General features: G+C 38.9%; 1 protein-coding gene and 1 pseudogene across 1 annotated transcript; both read right to left on the bottom strand.

Moving 5' to 3' along the window:
- Positions 1-1,797: 1,797 nt before the first annotated feature.
- On the bottom strand, positions 1,798-5,914 carry LOC140886081 (E3 ubiquitin-protein ligase RGLG4-like; annotated as a pseudogene).
- Positions 5,915-18,632: 12,718 nt separating this feature from the next.
- LOC140890277 (uncharacterized) lies at positions 18,633-19,643 on the bottom strand. The gene has a single exon (XM_073298038.1). The coding sequence runs from the start codon at positions 19,641-19,643 to the stop codon at positions 18,633-18,635; it is 1,011 nt and encodes a 336-aa protein (XP_073154139.1).
- Between the last annotated feature and the right edge of the window lie 1,308 nt (positions 19,644-20,951).

Consider the following 20,951-nt stretch of genomic DNA (forward strand, 5'->3'; position numbering starts at 1 on the left):
TCATAAATTTTTTGGGCTTTTATTATCAATCTATGAGTGGGTATATTAGTGGGTTAATGCATCATTTTATTTGGAATCTTTTTATATATTAGTTTTGGGCTACCCGGGCTAATCCCAAAGTGGCCCAAAAAAGGCCCAATAATATATATAATTTTTTTAAAAAAAAAAAAACAGTCGAGGTGACTCATAGTGTAGCTCCGCCCTTGTATGCTACAACGTGATATTTGATCTGTTGATGTATGATTTAAAGTTGATTTGAAAGTGCGATGTTAATTATCCATTAACGTAGTTTTTGGTAAAACAACGTGCGTTCGATTCTACAAAGAGGGTTTTGCAGAGTCAATAATTATTTATGATTAATTCAACAATATTTATCATTTATAGGAATAAAACTATATATACATTATTTTTGGAATCGCATCCAAAAAAACCAAATTAAAGTTGCAATTTTGATATAAACTACGACGAATTAGTTCATGATCAGCCACTTGACTTGCATTTACTCGTGCAATGTTGGATGTTTACTGATGGATTTTGAGCACACAAGTCTAGGTTGGACAAAATGGATAGTGGAGACATATGCTCTAATTGTGGTTAATATATATTAATATCTATATATATATATATATATAAATTAAATTTCAATATAATATAAATCGTAAAATATCTAGCCCTTTTCCAATCTACGCACAATTTTTTTTCTTCATCTGATTGGGCGGCCGATTGGATTCCATTACTCGCATTTAAATTCAATTACTTTTTTTTATTTCTATTATTCAGGATGGTAAATATATATTTTCACATATTTAAATACGTCATAAAATTTTTAAAAAAAAAATACAATTCATGCAACACATAATTAAAATAGAAATTCACACACTTTGGAGCATTGCTTGTTGGGCTTGGTTTGAGAGTCTCTGAGTCAACGATTGGCCCAGCCCAATGGAGATGGCCAGTGACAGAGATGAGAGATTCCACGGCGCACTTCTTCTTCCCATATTCGCCATCGTATGCGGCGGCGTTCCGGGAGTGCTTCGCTATTGCGTCATGCGGTTCACCAATTCGAGCAACCCGGAACCCGAAGCCAAGCTTCGACCTATTTTGGTTGTGCACTCTAAATTCAATTGTCATGTTTCAATGCATCAGTTTGGTGCTTCTACAGTTCTACTGATGTTCTTTGCATTTTTCAGTTCTAGTGATCATTCCACAATGGCATATGACAAGAATATTGTAAATCGAGCCCCTAAAGACGTGTCCAAGTTGGTGGAATAGCAGAGGTTTTGACCAGAGAGATCAAGGGTTTCATGTCAATGCTTTCTTGAACTAGCCTCTTCGTTTTGGCAGAAGACATGCATTAATGTAAAGATGTCAAAATGGGCTGGCGGGACGGGTCAGCCCACAACCGTCGCAACCCACCATTAGGCGGGGCAGGGCAGGCTGGCCCACCTTTAAGGTGGGTTGAAAAAACTCCAACCCAACCCAACCCAACCCAACCCATATATTTTAAGTGGCGGGACGGGCAAATCCGGCGGGCTTAAGTGTAAATTGGTGGGTTTTAACGGGCCAACCCGCAACCCACCACAACCCACCATTAGGCGGGGCGGGCCGACCTAATTTTTAGGCGGGTTGGAAAATTGCCAACCCAACCTACCTTTTTTGTATGACGGGGCGGACCAACCCGACGGGTAAAATCGAAAGCAATATTGTAACAGCTGGAGTTTAACCAAAAAAAGGAATATTGTAAATCGAAATTATTTGCATGAACTTTTCTACGTAAAATAATACAGTGTGATACAACTAGGTCGAAAGCAAGCATATCATATGTGTATGTGTACAGAGTAAGTAATTTTTTACGTACATTCAGGCTTCAGCCATCTAAGCCTACAAGTCTACAACTAAAACATTCAACCCAACCATATCTCCCAAGATTACTCAGGCAAACGCCCTAATACCTTTGCATAATACATTCAACAAGCATATATCAAAGCATTACTATTTACATAATTTAAAAAACCAACTATGAAAAGGTGGCAACCAAATCTTTTGCAAAGGCACTAGGACCCTCTTCCTGATCAAGGGGTGATGGTCAAGTATATACCCTGATCCGACTTGTGATACGTTGACGACAAATGGGACAATTTGATACTCTTGTGCTACATTCTCTGCAGGTCTGTAATCAAAAACTTTCATTAATAGAAATCTTGAATCTAGTCTAAATTTGCAAATATGAAACATTTGTCCTTTTTGAATCTCACCATGTGTCCGCAACCAAAGGCCAAGTCTTTCTTATTTGTTAAGCAAATTGGACAGGCCTTCAAAATCAAATAAAAACTTGTGTAACTATTAAAAGTATCTGTTAGTAAAGCTTTAAATCAAGAAATACCACTTTCCCAACATCAAGAGGGGGGTTAATTAAGTAAAATGATGACATACTTGATTTTGATCGTTTTGGGCGGCCGCTGAAACGTGGCTTGGTTGTCGAGCCGGAAGCATAGCCTGGCCAGTATTTTTCACCGGTGGTGGCTTAGGATTTATTTTCTTTGATTCACCAGTTATGTGGCTGCAGTGGTAAACCATGTAAGGAGAAGATAGTAAAGATAAACATGTTAGTACATAAGGTAACACTTGTATATAATATTGTACAAGCTTAGTCATGTTTTTATTGTTTGCACCACTTGAACTTGATCGAGCATTGTTCATCGATATATATGAGATCTAATTTTTCTTTTTAAGTGGCAAAAAGTACTTAGAAACAGGATTTTGTTTTATTCGAGGGGATGCGATTTATGCTCCCCTCTTCATGTGTGCCGTTGTGAACTAGCTTTCATCCTTAATTTCGAATGCACTATACCCTAGTAAACGCAGTTCCTGAGCTGCTTTATATTGGATTGGTATCTCCATAAGTGCAGCAAGAGCAAATGCAGCCTCTTTTTCAGTGGAGGATGTATTCTTGCCCATAATATCAGTAAAATTAACAAACTGCAAAAAGTTCATGGCAGACAAGTGAATATTACTTCTTGAAGGATCGGTGTAAACATAAGTCTAGCAACATTAGAAACGTTTCAGATCCTATGCATACCTAACAATGAGAGCTCAATGTGGAACTTACAACTAATAGCTTACCTGAAAATTGTCGAATTGACGATCACGGAGCTTATCATCAAATTTTTTCATGTCTCCCAGGGTCCGTCGCCAACGCCAACAAGAACAATGGAGAGAGGGTGCTTACTGATATAAAAAATGAAAAACAAACAAATGTTCTTGATAGTTTTAAATCTAGCAGGCGTTGAAAATTATAGACACCAGATTTCAATTGAGTCAACATGCAAACAGAGTCAGTTCCTTGCTCAGAGCCATTTATTTTTGTCTAAAAAATGTAAGAAGTTGGCAGTACTCTTTTAATTCCTGTGACATGAAACTTGCATCGAAGACATTCCAAATGAATGAGATAAAATATGGGGAATGAGAGAAGTGAGATTGTTTTTGTACCTTGCATCGGTTATAGATTTTATGGTTTTATATTCTTGAGGGCTGGGTTTTTCATCACCTGTATCTACATTTCTTGTGACCTTGATGAGACAAAACAATTTCGTTTGATTTGAGTGAGTGAGTTCATCAAAGAATGATTTCAAATTTGAACATGTGTTCCTAAATAAGTATGCAAAAAAATAGAAGATGGGAGATGGGGGAAAAGAGACTAATGCCATAGATGATTCAGGTTAGCCTACTAGCTTTTTAGGAGGATATGCATATTACTCAATTTGTATATGACATTATTGAAATTGAGTCATCACACTTAGGTAAAACACATTCAAATTCATTATCGATCTCAACGAGAATTAAGTATCGTGTTTTATTCCTTCTAGACTTTTCACAAGAGTTGACACAATTAGGTCCTGAATATAGCTTGCCCTCTAACTTTGATAAGAGCCAAGCAGTGGCCCTAAATAATCCAGTTTTCAAGCTTTGAGCCGACTAATTAAAGATATTCGTTTTGATTTGTTTCATTTGTACCCACAGATCCATTCGAATGGCGCACAGAATATCATGTTTTACCTTCCCAACCACAAGTTTTGGGCATCAATATGTTCTGTCAACTATATTCTCAACATGAAACCAACTATATTCTTGGCATCATATTGAAGAAGAGAGGAAGGTCAAAAAGTACCTGGCCATCTGCTATGATAACTAAAACATGGTATAGTCCCCCACGTTTCTCCACTATGTCTACCGCAGCATCTACTACTGGTCCATAAGATGTCGGCCCTTCAACCCAAATAAGTACCACAAACACAAACAAAAATAGCAAGAACTTGTTAATGAAGGTTTCAACTTTCAAGTCAAAGAAAATTTCAGCACATATCATCAAAGATAAAGACTCGCGGTAAAATCGAATTATTAGACAATACAAAGTAGCTAACCTGATAACAGCAGGTGTGGAACTATTCTTCTATAGCATGCCAAAACTTCTTCAAAGCCATGGCAAGGAGAGTTATCGCTGTGGAAGCTAAACACATCACGATCATACGTAGTTACTACAGATAAATGAGGGAGAAAAAAGGGGGTTCGATCATCGGTCTATATACAGGGGTGACAAAAGAAGCCAAACATGATGATGATCTAATTCAAACTCACTGACCATCCCCAAAGCCAAAACAAGGAATCAAATTGTCTTCATCGAATGGAGCTAAAGTCTTGCCGATGATGGATATGGCTTTTTCATATGGATTAGGAATATCGCTGATCGCATGCAGGCTACGGCTGTTGAATGATTTCTTCCCTTCAATGAGAAGATTGATATGTTAGCTTACAATGTGTGAAAATCCAACTTAGTCTTGTATTGATCATCACTCACCTGTCCATTCATTACTCTTTGTAAAATCGATTCCAAGAATCAAATTTGATGATTCGAGACCCGCTTCTCTCAAGGCATTAGTAACCTGCAAAGCCAACCACAGAATTATATTAAGAAATTAAACCCGTGCCAGGCTATCGACAGAGGACTAGATCATACAAATGCACATTAGTTGGTTAACACATTAGTGGCTAGCCATTACTGGCGTATGATAGAAAGTATAAAAAGGATGGAAATACTATAACAGTACCGCATGATAATTATATATAATTGAAGTTTGTACAAAATACATTCTTCTCTCCTTAAACCCCAAATTCTGATCTCTTTATTTCCCCTCCATGTCATGGGAGTCTGGTTGACTCGAACTAGCCTTGCATCATGCATGATATACCATAAAGAGCTCAACAATTTCTTGTGTGGTGCAAGCATGAATCCAAGGCCATGCACTCAAACTATATGTAGCGAAAATTGATAAAAGACTAATTAATGATAACAGTGCTGATCCTATATATGACTTTGATGCATGGTTGTACGGACCAAAATAGTCGAAAATTCAGACAAAGCCAAAAAAAATTGGACAAGTTGATGGATTATCGATACTAGCTAGCTACTAAAACATGAATGCAATTTATCACGTACATTTCCAAGTTCTAATAAAAGATTAATGAATGATACCAGTGCTGATCCTATATATATATATGACTTTCCCCAACAAATGACAAAACAAACGAAGGGAGAATTGTGATCAAAACCTCATCAAGGGTTTTGTAGTAATCAGGAATAAATTTATAGCTTAATTGTCCCCCATGCAATCCACCTCTTCTTGCTCCCCTATCGCCAGTAGTACTCTTCCGATGCTTGCGAAACGCAGACAGCAGATTACCCATATCATCACTCCGATCCTTCTGCGGAACCTGAGTCGATCGTTTATATATATATATAGAAGCCGAGAGAGTAGAAGATCAATTACCAGCGGAAGAAACGACAACCTTGAGCAAACTGAAACAACGGGGAAGTTTCACTTTTACGTGAAATCTAATCTAATCTAATCAGTAGTGCTTGGCTCTTTAATTAGCACTTCTAAAGCAAAAGCTAGCAATGGAAGTTGAAGAACGAGGAAGGTGCATGTTTTGTTTCTTTTGTGCAAATGACACCACTCACGAGGGAATGTGATTCTTGCCTTTGCGTGTCAAGTAATATCCGTGAAGCTTCGTTACTTTTTGGATAACATATATGTACGTAGCATATGGTTTTTACAAAATATAAATTAAAAGGTATATGATTTCTTTTTTCTTTTTTTTTCACCAAGATTCTTTTATTTTTTTTGTTAATAACGATCACCAGTTCTGATTTGAATTTTGCAATCAAATTAATCCCACATAACTAATACTGTATTATAATAATAGCAATCTACTATATGGAAACAGATGCTTTAAATGTGATGAAATATATCTATGATTCGTCGCTTTTCACCGATACAAATAGATATACGAAAAAATACTGAATTCTCGATATACCGAGGTGGTCATATCGAAAAAATATCGAATTTATCGAGTTTTCGATATATCAAAAATTTACGTACGCTGCGATAACGATATTGAATTTTTCGGTGTATGGTGACGATATGAAATTTGAAAATTTCGGTGTAGGAATACCGAAATAATATATAAAATTTTAAAATATATAATATTTTAAAATAATAAATTTTTAATTTAAAATATATATATATATAAGGTTTTTCTATATAAAACGGTATACCGTATATGATACTGATGATGTCGAAATTTTACCTCGGGTTCGGTCTGGTAGAATGGATCTTTCAAATCTTCTATGAAACAGGTCGGTCGGGTATCAATGAAATCTGTGCAAGCAACAGCTAGGTCAAGGGGCGCCGAAGGTGTTTTCGGCGTGACCTCTCCGATGCCTAAGTCAGTGTCTTGAAGGCAGAGGGTATGATTAATGCGAAAACTGAGAGATATGAGTGCGTGAATGTAAAAGTGAGAGTGAATGTGTGATGAATAATGAGTAGTGAATAATGAATAATCACAACCATAACAATACCTATATTTATAGAGAAAAAATAGTAAGTTACCTAGTCGAATTATAACATGTCCTGGGCTAGGACTCTTCATCCATTGGTCCCTTTGTAAGCTTATCTCTATCTCGTGAATATTTGAAAAGATTCAGGCTTATCTCATATATATCAGAGTCATACTTGAACTCGAAAAGAATACTTGCGGCCCATTAGAAATAGCCTAGATCGGCCCATAATGACCAGCCTTGGTCAAAGTCCAACATACTCCAAACTAGACATGTTGGGTCATATCGGGTAGACCAATTATAAACGGGCTCGGGTTGAAATATTTTCTCGGGATAACAATAGTACCTCCCTAACTGGTCTAAAATAAGAATGAATTTAGACCAATAATGTAGAACTGACCCCGAACTACACGTGCTTCCTTTGGACGAATGGTCTAGATGAAGGTCTGATTAGAACTGAGCTCGAACAAAGAGCAATAGACGACAATCTGATGAAACTGAGTGTCAGACCTGCTTGGGCTTTGAATACCACTGACGTGGGCCACTGAGATGGACTTTAAGTGTCAGACCTGCCTGGGCTTTTGAGTTCCACTTATGTGGTCCTTGTCTGCCAGACCTGCCTGAGCTTTTGAGTTCCACTGATGTGGTCCTTGAGTGCCAGACCTGCCTGGGCTTTTAGTTCCACTGATGTGGTCCTTGAATGCCAGACCTGCCTGGGCTTTTAGTTCCACTGATGTGGTCCTTGAATGCTAGACCTGCCTGGGCTTTTAGTTCCATTGATGTGGTCTTTGAGTGCCATACCTGCCTGGGCTTTTAGTTCCACTGATGTGGTCCTTGAATGCCAGACCGGCCTGGGCTTTTTAAAACTTTGAACCATAGATTGGGCCTTACAACGAGATTGCATGCCCAATGTGATATAATTGGGCCTTATAGCGAGATGGCATGCCCGATGTTATATAATTGGTCTTTATAGCGAGATGGCATGCCCGATATGATATAATTGGGCCTTATAGCGAGATGGCATGCCCGATGTTATATAATTGGACCTTATAGCGAGATGGCATGCCCGATGTTATATAATTGGGCCTTATAGCGAGATGGCATGCCCGATGTTATATAATTGGGCCTTATAGCAAGATGGCATGTCCGATGTTATATAATTGGGCCTTATAGCGAGATGGCACGCCCGATGTGATATAATTGGGCCTTATAATGAGATGGCATGCCCGATGTGATATAATTGGGCCTTATAGCGAGATGGCATGTGAAACGACCCTAACTCTATAATAAATAAATATGCGGAAATTTTTTTTTTTTTTCTACTAAATAAAATATGTACATATATGCCCATACATATATGCACTGAATAAAATACTTAAAATAAATTCATGACTAAATAAATAAACAATTTAAATACTTAAATAAAATGCATCTTTGAAATAAATAAATATCTGAGTCAACCCCTATAATTCAAAATATACTGCATAAATAAAATAAATAAAAAGTGTGCATGCACTAAAATATTTAATAAAATATTCCAAACACCTCAACCCTAAAAAATAATAAAATGTATCATAAGACTCAAGCATGGTGACTCAGAAGCCCTCTTCTCCCGAACCCTAGTCTGCGCCGTCTGCACCTTTCTAGCTTAAATCCATTCGGCCGAGCCCTTCTCAGCCCCAAACCCTGCCATGGCTCGATCCTTAGGCACCCTAGGACCTTACCTGACCGAACCCTCAGCCCCGAACCAAGCCATGCCAACAAAATCTTCGTGAATCATGAATCATGCGTGCAAACAACAATCTTTCAACAAGTTTTCTGAAAAATAATTAAAAATTTCGATGCCTACCATAGCCTACATATTATACACTGATATAATGTTAAAAATGAGAAGAAAATCATGCCTTTCACCGTAGACGACGAGAAAAATACGAGCGTGGGACGGTTCCGAGACGACGGGACGAAAATACGGCTTTTGGAGCTTCAAGATCCTTGGCTATGGGGTCTTCTTTGGTGACGGCTCGATGGAGAAGAAGAAGATGGAGGTGGGTGTCGGCTGATGGGGGAGGAAAGGATCGGCTAAAATAGGGTTGGGTAGATTAGGTTTAATTTTTAGTGTTAAATAGAATATAGGTTAAGTAATTAAATATAAAAGGTTTTAAATATTAAATACACAACTTAAATTCTTTATTAAACTTTAGAAATCTGATAACAAAAATAAAAATCTCGAATTATTAATTTAGGGGAATTTTAAAAATACTAAAAAGTCAATATTTTGACTAATTTTGGATAAAAATGACCCCTAAAATTAAATAAAATTAAATACTTAAAATTTTGAGATAATAAAACTCAAAATAATATTTTAAGGCTCCAAAAAGGCTCATAAAATAATTTGGGTGGAAAGTTGTCATCTCGTCCGTCCACGGTCCCGTCTACGCGATTAAATAATAAAAATACTAAAAATCATAAAAAAATCACTAATTATGGGTTAAATGCTTAAAAATAAATTAAATCATGCATAAATAATTCACATAATTATTTAACCCATAAATCATAAATTTAAATAATTAAATATCCTAATTATGCAGGCGGATTTATGTAATTAAAAATACCGGGTGTTACAGCATGCCCGATGTTATATAATTGGGCCTTATAGCGAGATGGCATGCCCGATATCCGTGTTAGGACACTGCAAGAAAACGTGAGACCAAAGAATAAAAAATCCAAGATAATATCATCTCTTAACTTGAATGCATTATGTAAGATGCCAAATCCTAAAAATAATCCCGAACTATGGATTTCGGGTTATGAATGCGAAATATAAAAAAGTAAAATATACAAAGCTTGTGAACCTCATCACCGCCTCAATGCTTCAACCATGGCTTGTTCAATCTGAGCACACAACTCAATAAAAATATGGTTGCACACATTGAAGATGTTAGAGCATATCTGAACTATGAGCAATAATGCCAATAAATATGTTTGGTTAACACGTAGAATGACAGAACTCCAATAAAGTAGCCTTTGATAATCTTTGACCATTTAAGATAATATTTTGTAATTTAAATTAACCTTAAAACCCAAAGAAACTGCTATATCCAATACCGAAGATGAGACAAATTGAGCAAGTCATGTATGCAACACATAGGTCAAAGAAACCCGAGAGTAAATAATCCAAGATAGTCGATTGTATAATCAAGGTAATTTCTAGAAAATTACTAATGATTAACCATGATGTACCATACAAGCAAGACCTATTTTCAACATGTACGAACCCATGTAATTCAAATGTCACCATGAAGCTTATTTAATATGAGAAATATTATTTTCTTGTTCTTCCTTGCACTCATGCACTTTGTATTCACTAATATATCATTGGTTTATGAAATAAAATATGATAATCTATCCTGTTCTTCCATGTCCTTAGAAAGAAAGGAATAAGGGAAAAAAACTTTTAGACAGAAAATGAGCCACAAATTCCATGTTTTAATTTTTTTTTTATCATGACTCTTCAGCTATCGAGATGTCAACTAGTATGCCACTTTGATCACTTGGTTTGATCCCATCGGATAAGTCGGCTCCCTGCTCAGGAAATAACCAAACATGTGGTGTGCATATGAAATATTCTCTGGACTTCATCAAATATAACCCTACTAGCCGATTCGAAGAAGGAACCAGAGCTGCAGGTTAGTAAACTTGTGGAGGCGAGTTCACATGCAAAGGGATTCACATCTGGTGCTGCCAATGCGAACTGCCGTACCAACAACATGAATCAGAGAGCTAGCTATGTCAAACCCCAAGGTGTTGTCTTAACCTTTGATATCAAGAGAAAGTCAGCCCTTAACCAAAGAACAATTGTATGAAACTGCCTTGACCGAAAGGTTGAAACAAAATTTGAACAGCTGAAGAGACTCGAGCAATCCAAACAGAGAGAAGCGTACAACTTAGGAGAAGTATCGGAGATTCCGATACAAAACATGGTTCTAGCCAAACTTGAGAGAAATAGACGTGGAAATATCGAATCACATGAGCTTTGAGATTGAGCGTTGATAATCCATGTTAATTGGTGATAAAATAAGATACTCCCTCAGAAAATCGAGTAAGACCCATAGCGACGTGAAATCACATTACCCTAAGATCGTGATTTTTTTTTTCTTTTCCTCAACCAGGTAGATCCATGGGATTATATTTCGTTCCCACAGACGGCGCCAATTGATGATGTCGAAATTTTACCTCGGGTTCGATCTGGTAGAATGGATCCTCCAAATCTTTTATGAAACAGGTCGGGTCGGGTATCAATGAAATCTGCGCAAGCAACAGCTAGGTCAAGGGGCGCCGAAGGTATTTTCGGCGTGACTCCTCCGATGCCTAAGTCAGTGTCTTGAAGACAGAGGGTATGATTAATGCGAAAACTGAGAGATATGAGTGCGTGAATATAAAAGTGAGAGTGAACGTGTGATGAATAATGAGTAGTGAATAATGAATAATCACAACCATAACAATACCTATATTTATAGGAAAAAAATAGTAAGTTACCTAGTCGAATTATAACATGTCCTGGACTAGGACTCTTCATCCATTGGTCCCTTTGTAAGCTTATCTCTATCTCGTGAATATTTGAAAAGATCCAGGCTTATCTCATATATATCAGAGTCATACTTGAACTCGAAAAGAATACTTGCGGCCCATTAGAAACAGCCTAGATTGGCCCATAATGACCAGCCCTGGTCAAAGTCCAACATAGTTCAAACTAGGTTGGACCTTGACATGTTGGGTCATATCGGGTAGACCAATTATAAACGGGCTCGGGTTGAAATATTTTCTCGGGGTAACAGATACCGTACCGAAATCTCGATATATCATAAAATTTTGGCAGTACGCTAGTTATATCTACCGGCATATTGATTGCGATATTACGAAATTTTCGATACGATAACGATATAAAATTTTCTTATATCATATATTGAATTTTCAATATGATATACAATTTTCTTCATGATATACCAGTTACCACCCATAGATACAACACCCGTCGCAGATTCCATTCGTCGATCGTGACATCGGCTAGTCTAATATTGTATACGCACGGCTAACTAAGTGACTTATAGCTTGCTTCTTTTGGTTTTATTGGAAATATATATGTTAATATTCAAGCAATGTTGTCCTTGATTTGTTTTTTACGGTTGATTGATATTAATGAAATGTTATTTAAAAAAGTAAGTTTATTGCGAGACGGTCTCACAAATATTTTTATGTGAGATTGGTCAACCCTATCATATTTACAATAAGAAATAATATTTTTGACATAAAAAATAATATTTTTACATGAGTAACTCAAATAAAAAACTCGTCTTACAAAATTGACATGCGAAACAGTCTCCCAATAGTTTGTGTCTATATAAAAATAAATAAATGACATTTTACCAAAATTTTAAATATCATATCAAATATTGAAAAATGTTTAATTAATAATGCTATTTTTCTTAATTATACGATGATTTTCAAAATAATATTTTCAATTATCAATTATCAAAAGGAAAAAGGTCACAAACTCTGGAAATATTAAATAAAACCAAACACTAGTTCCAATATCTTTCAATTTCATTCGTATTTTGCGCACACGTCCAAATAATAATAGTAAATTGATCGTCTGAAAAAATCATTTATTTTTCTATCATTTTCACAAATTTGTTATAACTATTTTAACCTTCGGTTTCATTGATATTTTGGACACACATCCAGAAGATAATTGCACAACTTGCTATTTTTAGCATATACTAGATTTCAATTAACAAAAAATCCATGCAACGATTTGTTCTGTTATAGATATATACATGTATGCAATACATGAATATTATGTATTTACGTATATAGATATATTATTATTTTTTATTTACATGATTTGTTTCGTAAAAGAGATGGTTAAGGCCGTGTTTAAGAAAACTTTTGATAAATATTTCCTCATCTTTGAGTAATTGAATAAGACAAAATTGTAGGCAAAATATGGGAGAGGTTCGTACTCACAAATAAAGAACTACGAACATACAAATTTTGTATTTAATGGAACGAGAGTAGACCATCATAAATCGAAGAAGGCAAAATTGTAGACAAAAAGTTTGCTTACCTTTGCAAGCGGCAGAGATGGAGTCTAGAAATGTCAAATATTTGAGTAATCCGTGCAAACGTAGACATTCGGGTTCTACTACTACGTCCGAAGAGTGGACTGTAGTACTTCATTTTCAAGATGGTAAGTTGCGTAAAAAACGAGACAAATAGATGTTTATAATCCTATCAAGAGCTAATCTTATCTATCAAAACGTTATCTAATTGATACAACGATATTATAATAACCGACAAATAAGCACACAAATTTAGGTGAGAAACAAAGAACGTGAAAATATGGAGAAGTCGGGTGATGAGAAGTGAGGTGATGAGAGTTTAGATATTTAAAAAAAACAGACCAAGACACCTGATGATGTCAATTTTTTACCTCGGGTTCGGTCTGGTAGAATGGATCCTCCAACTCCTTTATGAAGCAGGTCGGGTCGGGTATCAATAATATCTGCACGAGCAACAACTAGGTCAGGGAGGCGCCGAAAGTGTTTTCGACGTGATCCCTCCGATGCCTAAGTCAGTGTCTTGAAGACAGAGGGTATGATTAATGCGAAAATTGAGAGATATGGGTGCGTGAATATAAGAGTGAGAGTGAATGCATGATGAATAATGAATAGTGAGTAATGAATAATCATAACAGTACTTGTATTTATAGGGAAAAATAGAGTAAGTGACCTAGTCGAACTATAATATGTCCTGAAGTAGGACTCTTCATTCATTGGTCCGTCCTTGAGTTTATCCCTATCTCATTCATATCTGTGCAATGACTAAGCTTATCTTCAATGTATTTGAGTCTTACTTGAACTAAAAAACATATCAAACCTACTAGATCCCAACTAGGGTAGGTCGGCCCATTAACAGCAGCCCAGATCTTGATACGCCCTAACAGGTAAGAAACTGGGCTGGACCTTATATATATATATAATAATAATCCAATAATTGAGCCAACCCATAATAAACGGGTTCGGGTTAAAATAATTTCCCGGGGTATCAATAGTACCTCCCTAACTGGTCTAAAAAAAGAATGAATTTAAACCAAAAAAGGTAGTTCGGATCCCGTACCACCCATACTTCAGTCAAACGGGTCCGAGGGATGTGTTTCTTTGAACGGTCCAGATCAGGATCCGCGTGATGTGCTTTTTATGAACGGTCGAGATGCCCTCTGACGCTTCATCTCCCGAAGCTTAGAAAACCCTGACTCGTCCCGTCCCGAGTGGCAGATCAAGAATAAAATGAACGGTCTAGATCAATTCACCTCTTCTATAAATAGATCAGTAAAAAATTTCATTTTTTTACCTTGCTCTTGTACTGTTACGATGTTAAAATATCGAGAGCTCGGCCGACCTGAATTACGTGCTCCCGACCTGTGTGCATTCGTACCGAGCTACATCACTGCAACCCTTCCACCTGTAAGTTTTCTCTCTTTCACATAGGCTAGCTTAATGTCTTCCCCAGATGAAACTTCCCTTAAGGAAATAGTAGAATTTATGGAAGCACCTTGTTCCCCTGAAAACAACCCCAATCCCTCTGACTCTGATAACCCAAGCTCAGACCTGGATTTATCTGAAACCCGAGAGGAAAAATTGAAACGATTACATAGACTTAGGTCGGATGAGGCTCGATTAACTGCTAAGGGTAAACAATGGTTTGAAATATTAGCCTCCCACCTAAGTCCTGACTCGGGTCCCAGCATTAGAGAGAGATCGGGTATGCCTGCGGGCTATGAGCTTTTAATCCCAGGTCGGAGAGACCGAGCTCACAAGCCTCCCCTCAACTTTCTAAGTTTTAGCTTAGATCAGGTAAAAATGGGCTTGAGGTTTCCACTCCCGAGCTGTGTGTCACAACTCTGTCAATATTTATGCATTTGTCCGAGTTAGCTATCCCCGAACTCCTTTAGTTCGATCCTATCATTAGCTGTCCTATTCTGTTTTTTTAGAGTTCCCTTAGACTTGGGAAATTTCATCTATTTCCTACAGATTAAGAAAACCACCCCAGGGCGTTTTTATATTTCCATGCGACCCGAGTACCCCTTTTTGAAGGGTAAACCTACTTCTCACAAGGGTTGGACAAATAGGTATTTTTATGTTAAACCCAACCAGTCCTGGGAATGTCGATCTAATTGGGCTTAGAATGTCCGCGCAAACCTTTAACATTGAAAGCCTGATTAAGGATGATCTGCTCTGTCATTACGGCTTCAGTGGGAAGGGAGAGGAGATCGAAGGGGATGTAGGTAGTACCCCTGTACCCGTGCTACCCTTATGTAGACTAACTTAAACCCGTGTATTTTACTTATCGCTTTTTATATGGTTTAGACGACAGGATCAGATCTGCAGCCATGCCTGCTAATTTCCGAGCTGCTCTAAAGAATCTGAAAAGGAAGAAAAAAGAAGGTGAGGCCGATGCTCGTCCTGAGCCCCCTCCTGCTGAGCCATCCAAAAAGAAAAACTCCAAAGCCAAGGACCAACACAGCGCTGGTCTTCTCGAAGTTCAGCAACCGCCCGCTGTTTCCTCATCCCGAGCTCGCGGCAAGGAACCCATAGCGGAGTTCGAACCCCTACTTGATACTGAACCTCAGGGAATGCCTGATCAGCCCGGGGTCCCAGATATGTCTTTTTTCTCAAAGCCTGATCCGCAAGGCTGCCTGGGCATAATGTAGAACCTGATTTCCCGTTCTGATTTAAAAATCCTTCAAGGGGTGCCTGCCTTGGAAGCTGAACAGAACTTCGCTCTGGCATCCCTGCAGGTATATTGCATTTTTTGATCTTACCTTGTATATTGAGCTGTCATGTACCGAGCTGGTTTTTACCCCTTGTATTTTCACAGCTCTAGCTTGGGGAGGGGAGATCACCAGCCGAGCTTTCAAAGACCGGGAGGAACACAACCTGAACCAGGAGGCCTTCGTTGCTCGGATTTCTGAGCTCACACGAAAAATCCGGGAAATGAAGGCTGATCGTGAGGAAAAGGAGATCGAGATGAGGGTGGAGATTGAGTCCACACGGGATGCTCTGGAGGCTGCTCATAAAAATACTGCCGAGCTGGAAGTGGATAAGATTGAGCTAGAGAACCAAGTATGGGCCCTGACTCGGGAACTTGAGGCTGCGAAGGAGGTTGGGAAAAGGGAGTTCTTGAATTCCGCCGATTTTGCTAACGCCGTAGCTGAGAAGGCGGCTACCTTCTTTGATGAGGGTTTCAAGGGGTGCTTAGCCCAGTTCAGGGCTAATGGGTACTCAGAGGCCGAGCACCCCGCCCTTTTCCTAGATTGTACTAAGGCTCTTGATGACATGCCTGATGAAGACTCGGAGGAGGCCGAACAAGAGAAGCCAGAAGATCCCGACCAGAGCTCAAAGTCACAGGACGCCCCCGCCCCTTGATTATTTATATAAACATGATCTGCATAGTAGACCCTGCGCGGTCATTGATTTTGGTTGTTGCCCAGGTCGGGCTGATACATTATTACTATTTTCCGTGCATGAATGTTTTTGCCCAGCTCGGGTTTTTCCAATGATTCTTATATTCTAACATGATTTTGCTATTATAAGTAGTGAATGAAAATCAAGCTAGAAAATTTATCAAGCATAAATCTTTTATGGGCCCGACCTCCACATACCCGGACCGGCCGAATAAAAATCAAGGCCCAAGTTATTAAACTTATTTAAACCATACCAATCTTTGACATAGAGCCCCACTCGGTTTTTTTTTTTTTTAAGTACCAAGGGTTGATTTTTTGACACCAGTCCTGTCTAAATTTTGAGTTCCACTGATGTGGGCCACTACGGTGGACTTTGTGTGCCAGACCTGCTTGGGCTTTGAGTTCCACTGATGTGGTCCTTGAGTGCCAGACCTGCCTGGACTTTTAGTTCCACTGATGTGGTCCTTGAATGCCAGATCTACCTGGGCTTTTAGTTCCACTGATGTGGTTCTTGAATGTCAGACCTGCCTGGGCTTTTAGTTCCACTGATGTGGTCCTTGAATGCCAGACCTGTCTGGGCTTTTAGTTCTACTGATGTGGTCCTTGAGTGCCAGACTTGCCTGGGCTTTTAGTTCCACTGATGTGGTCCTTGAGTGCCAGACCTGCCTGGGCTTTTAGTTCCACTGATGTGGTCCTTGAATGCCAGACCTGACTGGGCTTTTAGTTCCACTGATGTGGTCCTTGAATGCCAGACCTGCCTGGGCTTTTAGTTCCACTGATGTGGTCCTTGAATGCCAGACCTGCCTGGGCTTTTAGTTCCACTGATGTGGTCCTTGAATGGTCCTTGAATGCCAGACCTGCCTGGGCTTTTAGTTCTACTGATGTGGTCCTTGAATGCCAGACCTGCCTGAGCTTTTAGTTCCACTGATGTGGTCTTTGAATGCCAGACCTGCCTGGGCTCTTGAGTTCCATTGATGTGGTCCTTGAGTGCCAGACCTGCCTGGGTTTTTTAGTTTCACTGATGTGGTCCTTGAATGCCAGACCTGCCTGGGCTTTTAGTTCCACTGATGTGGTCCTTGAATGCCAGACCTGCCTGGGATTTTAGTTCCATTGATGTGGTCCTTGAATGCCAGACCTGCCTGAGCTTTTATAAAGAATGTCCAAGAAATACTAAGTGCTATAAAACAGAATTGAATCTTTCTCTGACATTGCTGTAAAACAAAATTGACACTAAACAGGACTGATCCTAACTTAAGCAAAACAGGACTGACTATTTAATAACATAAATAACGCCAAAAGACCAACTGGTTAAGGACCAGCCTAGTGATCTATAAAAATCTGATGAAACCCGAGCGGGGCTACTAAGGATAGTATTTTTTCAAGTGCTGAGCATTCCATGGCCTTTTACCCTTCTTGCCTTGAGCATCTTCCAGATAATATGCTGCTATTCCAGCTTTTCCTATTACTTTGAAGGGGCCTTCATACTTAGCCTCTAGCTTTCCTCTCTCCTCGGGATGTTGTATCTTTTGCATAACCAGGTCTCCCTCCTAGAAAACCTTAGGATATACTCGTTTATTGTAGGCCTGAGTCATTCGTTTGCGATAGGCTGCGAGCCTAATTGCAGCTCGGGACCTGTGCTCCTCAAGTAGGTCCAAATCCATTGCTCGCAGTTCTTGATTGTTTGCCCCGTATGCCATTATCCTAGCACTCTCTTGTCCAATTTCCACTGGGAGAACTGCTTCAGTCCCGTAGGAGTTTCACCCGTACCGGATCGAGTTGTAGTTCGGTAAGACCATAATACAGAAGGGAGTTCGTCTACCCACTTACCCTTAGCTGCATCCAGTCGTGTTTTAAGAGCTTGAACAATCGTCCTGTTAGTAACTTCGACCTGTCCATTCCCTTGCGGGTATGCCACGGAGGTGAAAACTTGTTTGATCTTCATTTCTTGACACTATGTTTGAACTTTAGATCCACAGAACTGTCTCCTATTGTCCGATGCCAACCTGCGAGGGATCCCAAAATGGCATACTATATTTTTCCATAGAAAATTGAGCACCTCGTTCTCTGTAATTTTGGCTAAGGGCTCGGCTTCAACCCATTTGGAAAAATAATCGACTGCGACCAACAAAAAATTTCTTTGCCCTGTGCTAACAGGAAATGGCCCCACAATATCCATTCCCCATTGATCAAAAGGACAAGCGGCCACCACTGCCTTCATGTATTCTGCAGGTCTCCATTGTAGGTTAGCATGTCTCTGGCAATTATAACAAGAATTAACCAGATCTGCTGAGTCTTTCCGCATGGTTGGCCAGAAAATCCTGCCAAAAGTGCTTTTCGAGCTAGGGCCAGACTGCCCAGGTGACTGCCACAAGACCCTTCATGAATTTCTCGTAAGACATAATTGGTCTCATCAGGACCCAAACAGTTTAACAAAGGCTGAGAGAAAGATCGTTTAAACAGAATTTGATCGATCACAACAAAGCGGAGAGCCCTTCTCTTAACTTCCTCTGCTTTCTTATTATCACTCGGTAATTCTTTCTTGATTAGATATTTGTGCATATCATATCGCCAGTCTCCTTCCGGTACCTGAGCTATAATTTCATCCAGAGTTTCTAGTTGCGAAACAAGTTCCCGACCTGCGACAATGGGATCAGATCGGTTACTCAGAGCACTGGCTAAGCGGGCCAAGTGGTCTGCCTTAATATTTTCAGCCCGGGGGATGAACTCTAAGTTCAACTTGGTGAACCCTTCTTTGGCTTTGTCTAATGCTTTGATATATCTCAACATCTTCTCATCTTTACATTCAAATCTCCCGTTGCTCTGTTGGATTGCTAATTGGGAATCGGAATACAGATTAGCTCGGGAGATGCCCAAGTTTCGTGCTGCTTTGAGCCCAAGCAATAATGCCTCATATTCCGCTTCATTGTTTGAGGCCTTGAAGTCTAACCTGATTGAAATATTAGTTTCTTCCCCCCAAGGTGAGATGATCACAATTCCAGCTCCGCACCCGGACTGACATGATGACCCATCTACGAAAATCTTCCATAATTCTTCTTGTTCTAGTTGTACTGTCTCCGCTAAGAAATCAGCTAGGGCTTGAGCTTTTATGGCTGTTCGGGGCTCGAATTTGATGTCATACTCACTCAACTCTGTAATCCATCTGATAAGTCTCCCTGATGCGTCTGGATTAGCTGCAATTTTTCCCAGAACGCTGTTGGTGAGCATCGTGATGGGGTGTGACAAAAAATAAGGACGCAATTTTCTCGCAGTGATAACTAAAGCTAAGGCTAGTTTTTGCGTTAAATAGTTGAGTTCAGCTCCCTTCAAGGCATGACTCACAAAGTACACAGGCTGATGATTTATTCCGTCCTTCCTGACTAAGACTGAACTGGCTGCTCGGTTGGTCACCGCCAAATATAAGTGTTGGAAAACTGTGTTCAGATCAATTAAGAATTGATACCCGGTGCAGCGGAAGTTTAAAATTTTATTTTATTATATGGAACGATTCCATATATGGGTATCAAAACTTTTACGATTAAATTTGTTCAAGTAAAAATAAAATCACAATTAAATTTTTACCTCGTCAAGCAAAGGCTTGATTGTGGACTCCAACAGAATTTAATCTGCTCTTCTTGTAAATCTCGGGAATTGATGACAGTCACGATCTAACTCCGAAATTAGGTCCATGAATGAAAAACAGAAACCCTCTGATTGACTGCACTAGAAATCAATCAGAAGTTTTACGTAGAGAATAAACAGATTTGATCTGTTAATTCGAATTGTAATTTTTCACAAAAATCACAGTCCGAATTTTCTCAAAAGGGACAGAGGAATTTTCGAAAAATCCTCTTGAATAGTATAGAGTGAATTCGAAAATTGCAGTATTCAATGTGTGTGTAATTTTCGAACCCAACACCTCTATTTATAGATAATTTCTAGTTATAATTGTATCAAGACTCTAACTCCTTAAAGCCCACAATCCATAACTTAAGCCCAACAAGCCAAGCCTGTTGTTATAAAAATTAATATAAAATTCATCGTGACTCCGATTGATAAACTGATTTCACCAATGTGCACAGAAACCATTTATGCATCTTTTAGAGTCAAGATAATTTTTCTGAATCCGAATTCAATGATTTCCAAAAATGCCCATCCCTATGTCATTTTAGGAAATCTAACTTCTTTTAGTTAAGAAGTCCAACTTCTCATTCATTAAATTTAACTCTTTAAATTTAACTATCTCTACGGGATTTTAGTAATCCATTACTTGTGTAACCCTCAATGGTTCAGGAATACAGCTAGCCGTGGGCTCACAGATCCTTGTGACTCGAAACAACAATTTCCGACTTACCCATCGAATCATGGTAAGAGCGCCTAGCAACATCGCCCCATGATTCCCTAGGTATTACTGATAGTGCCTGCAAGAACCAGTAGATTTTGGTTAGCGTACAGTACGGTCCCTTCAACCAAATATCCCGATCGAATCAACAACCATTGGTATATCGAGAGTCGTTCGAGATTCGATAACTATGC

The sequence above is a fragment of the Henckelia pumila genome, chromosome 3 (genome assembly GCF_033568475.1).
Source record: "Henckelia pumila isolate YLH828 chromosome 3, ASM3356847v2, whole genome shotgun sequence".
NCBI lineage: Eukaryota > Viridiplantae > Streptophyta > Magnoliopsida > Lamiales > Gesneriaceae > Henckelia > Henckelia pumila.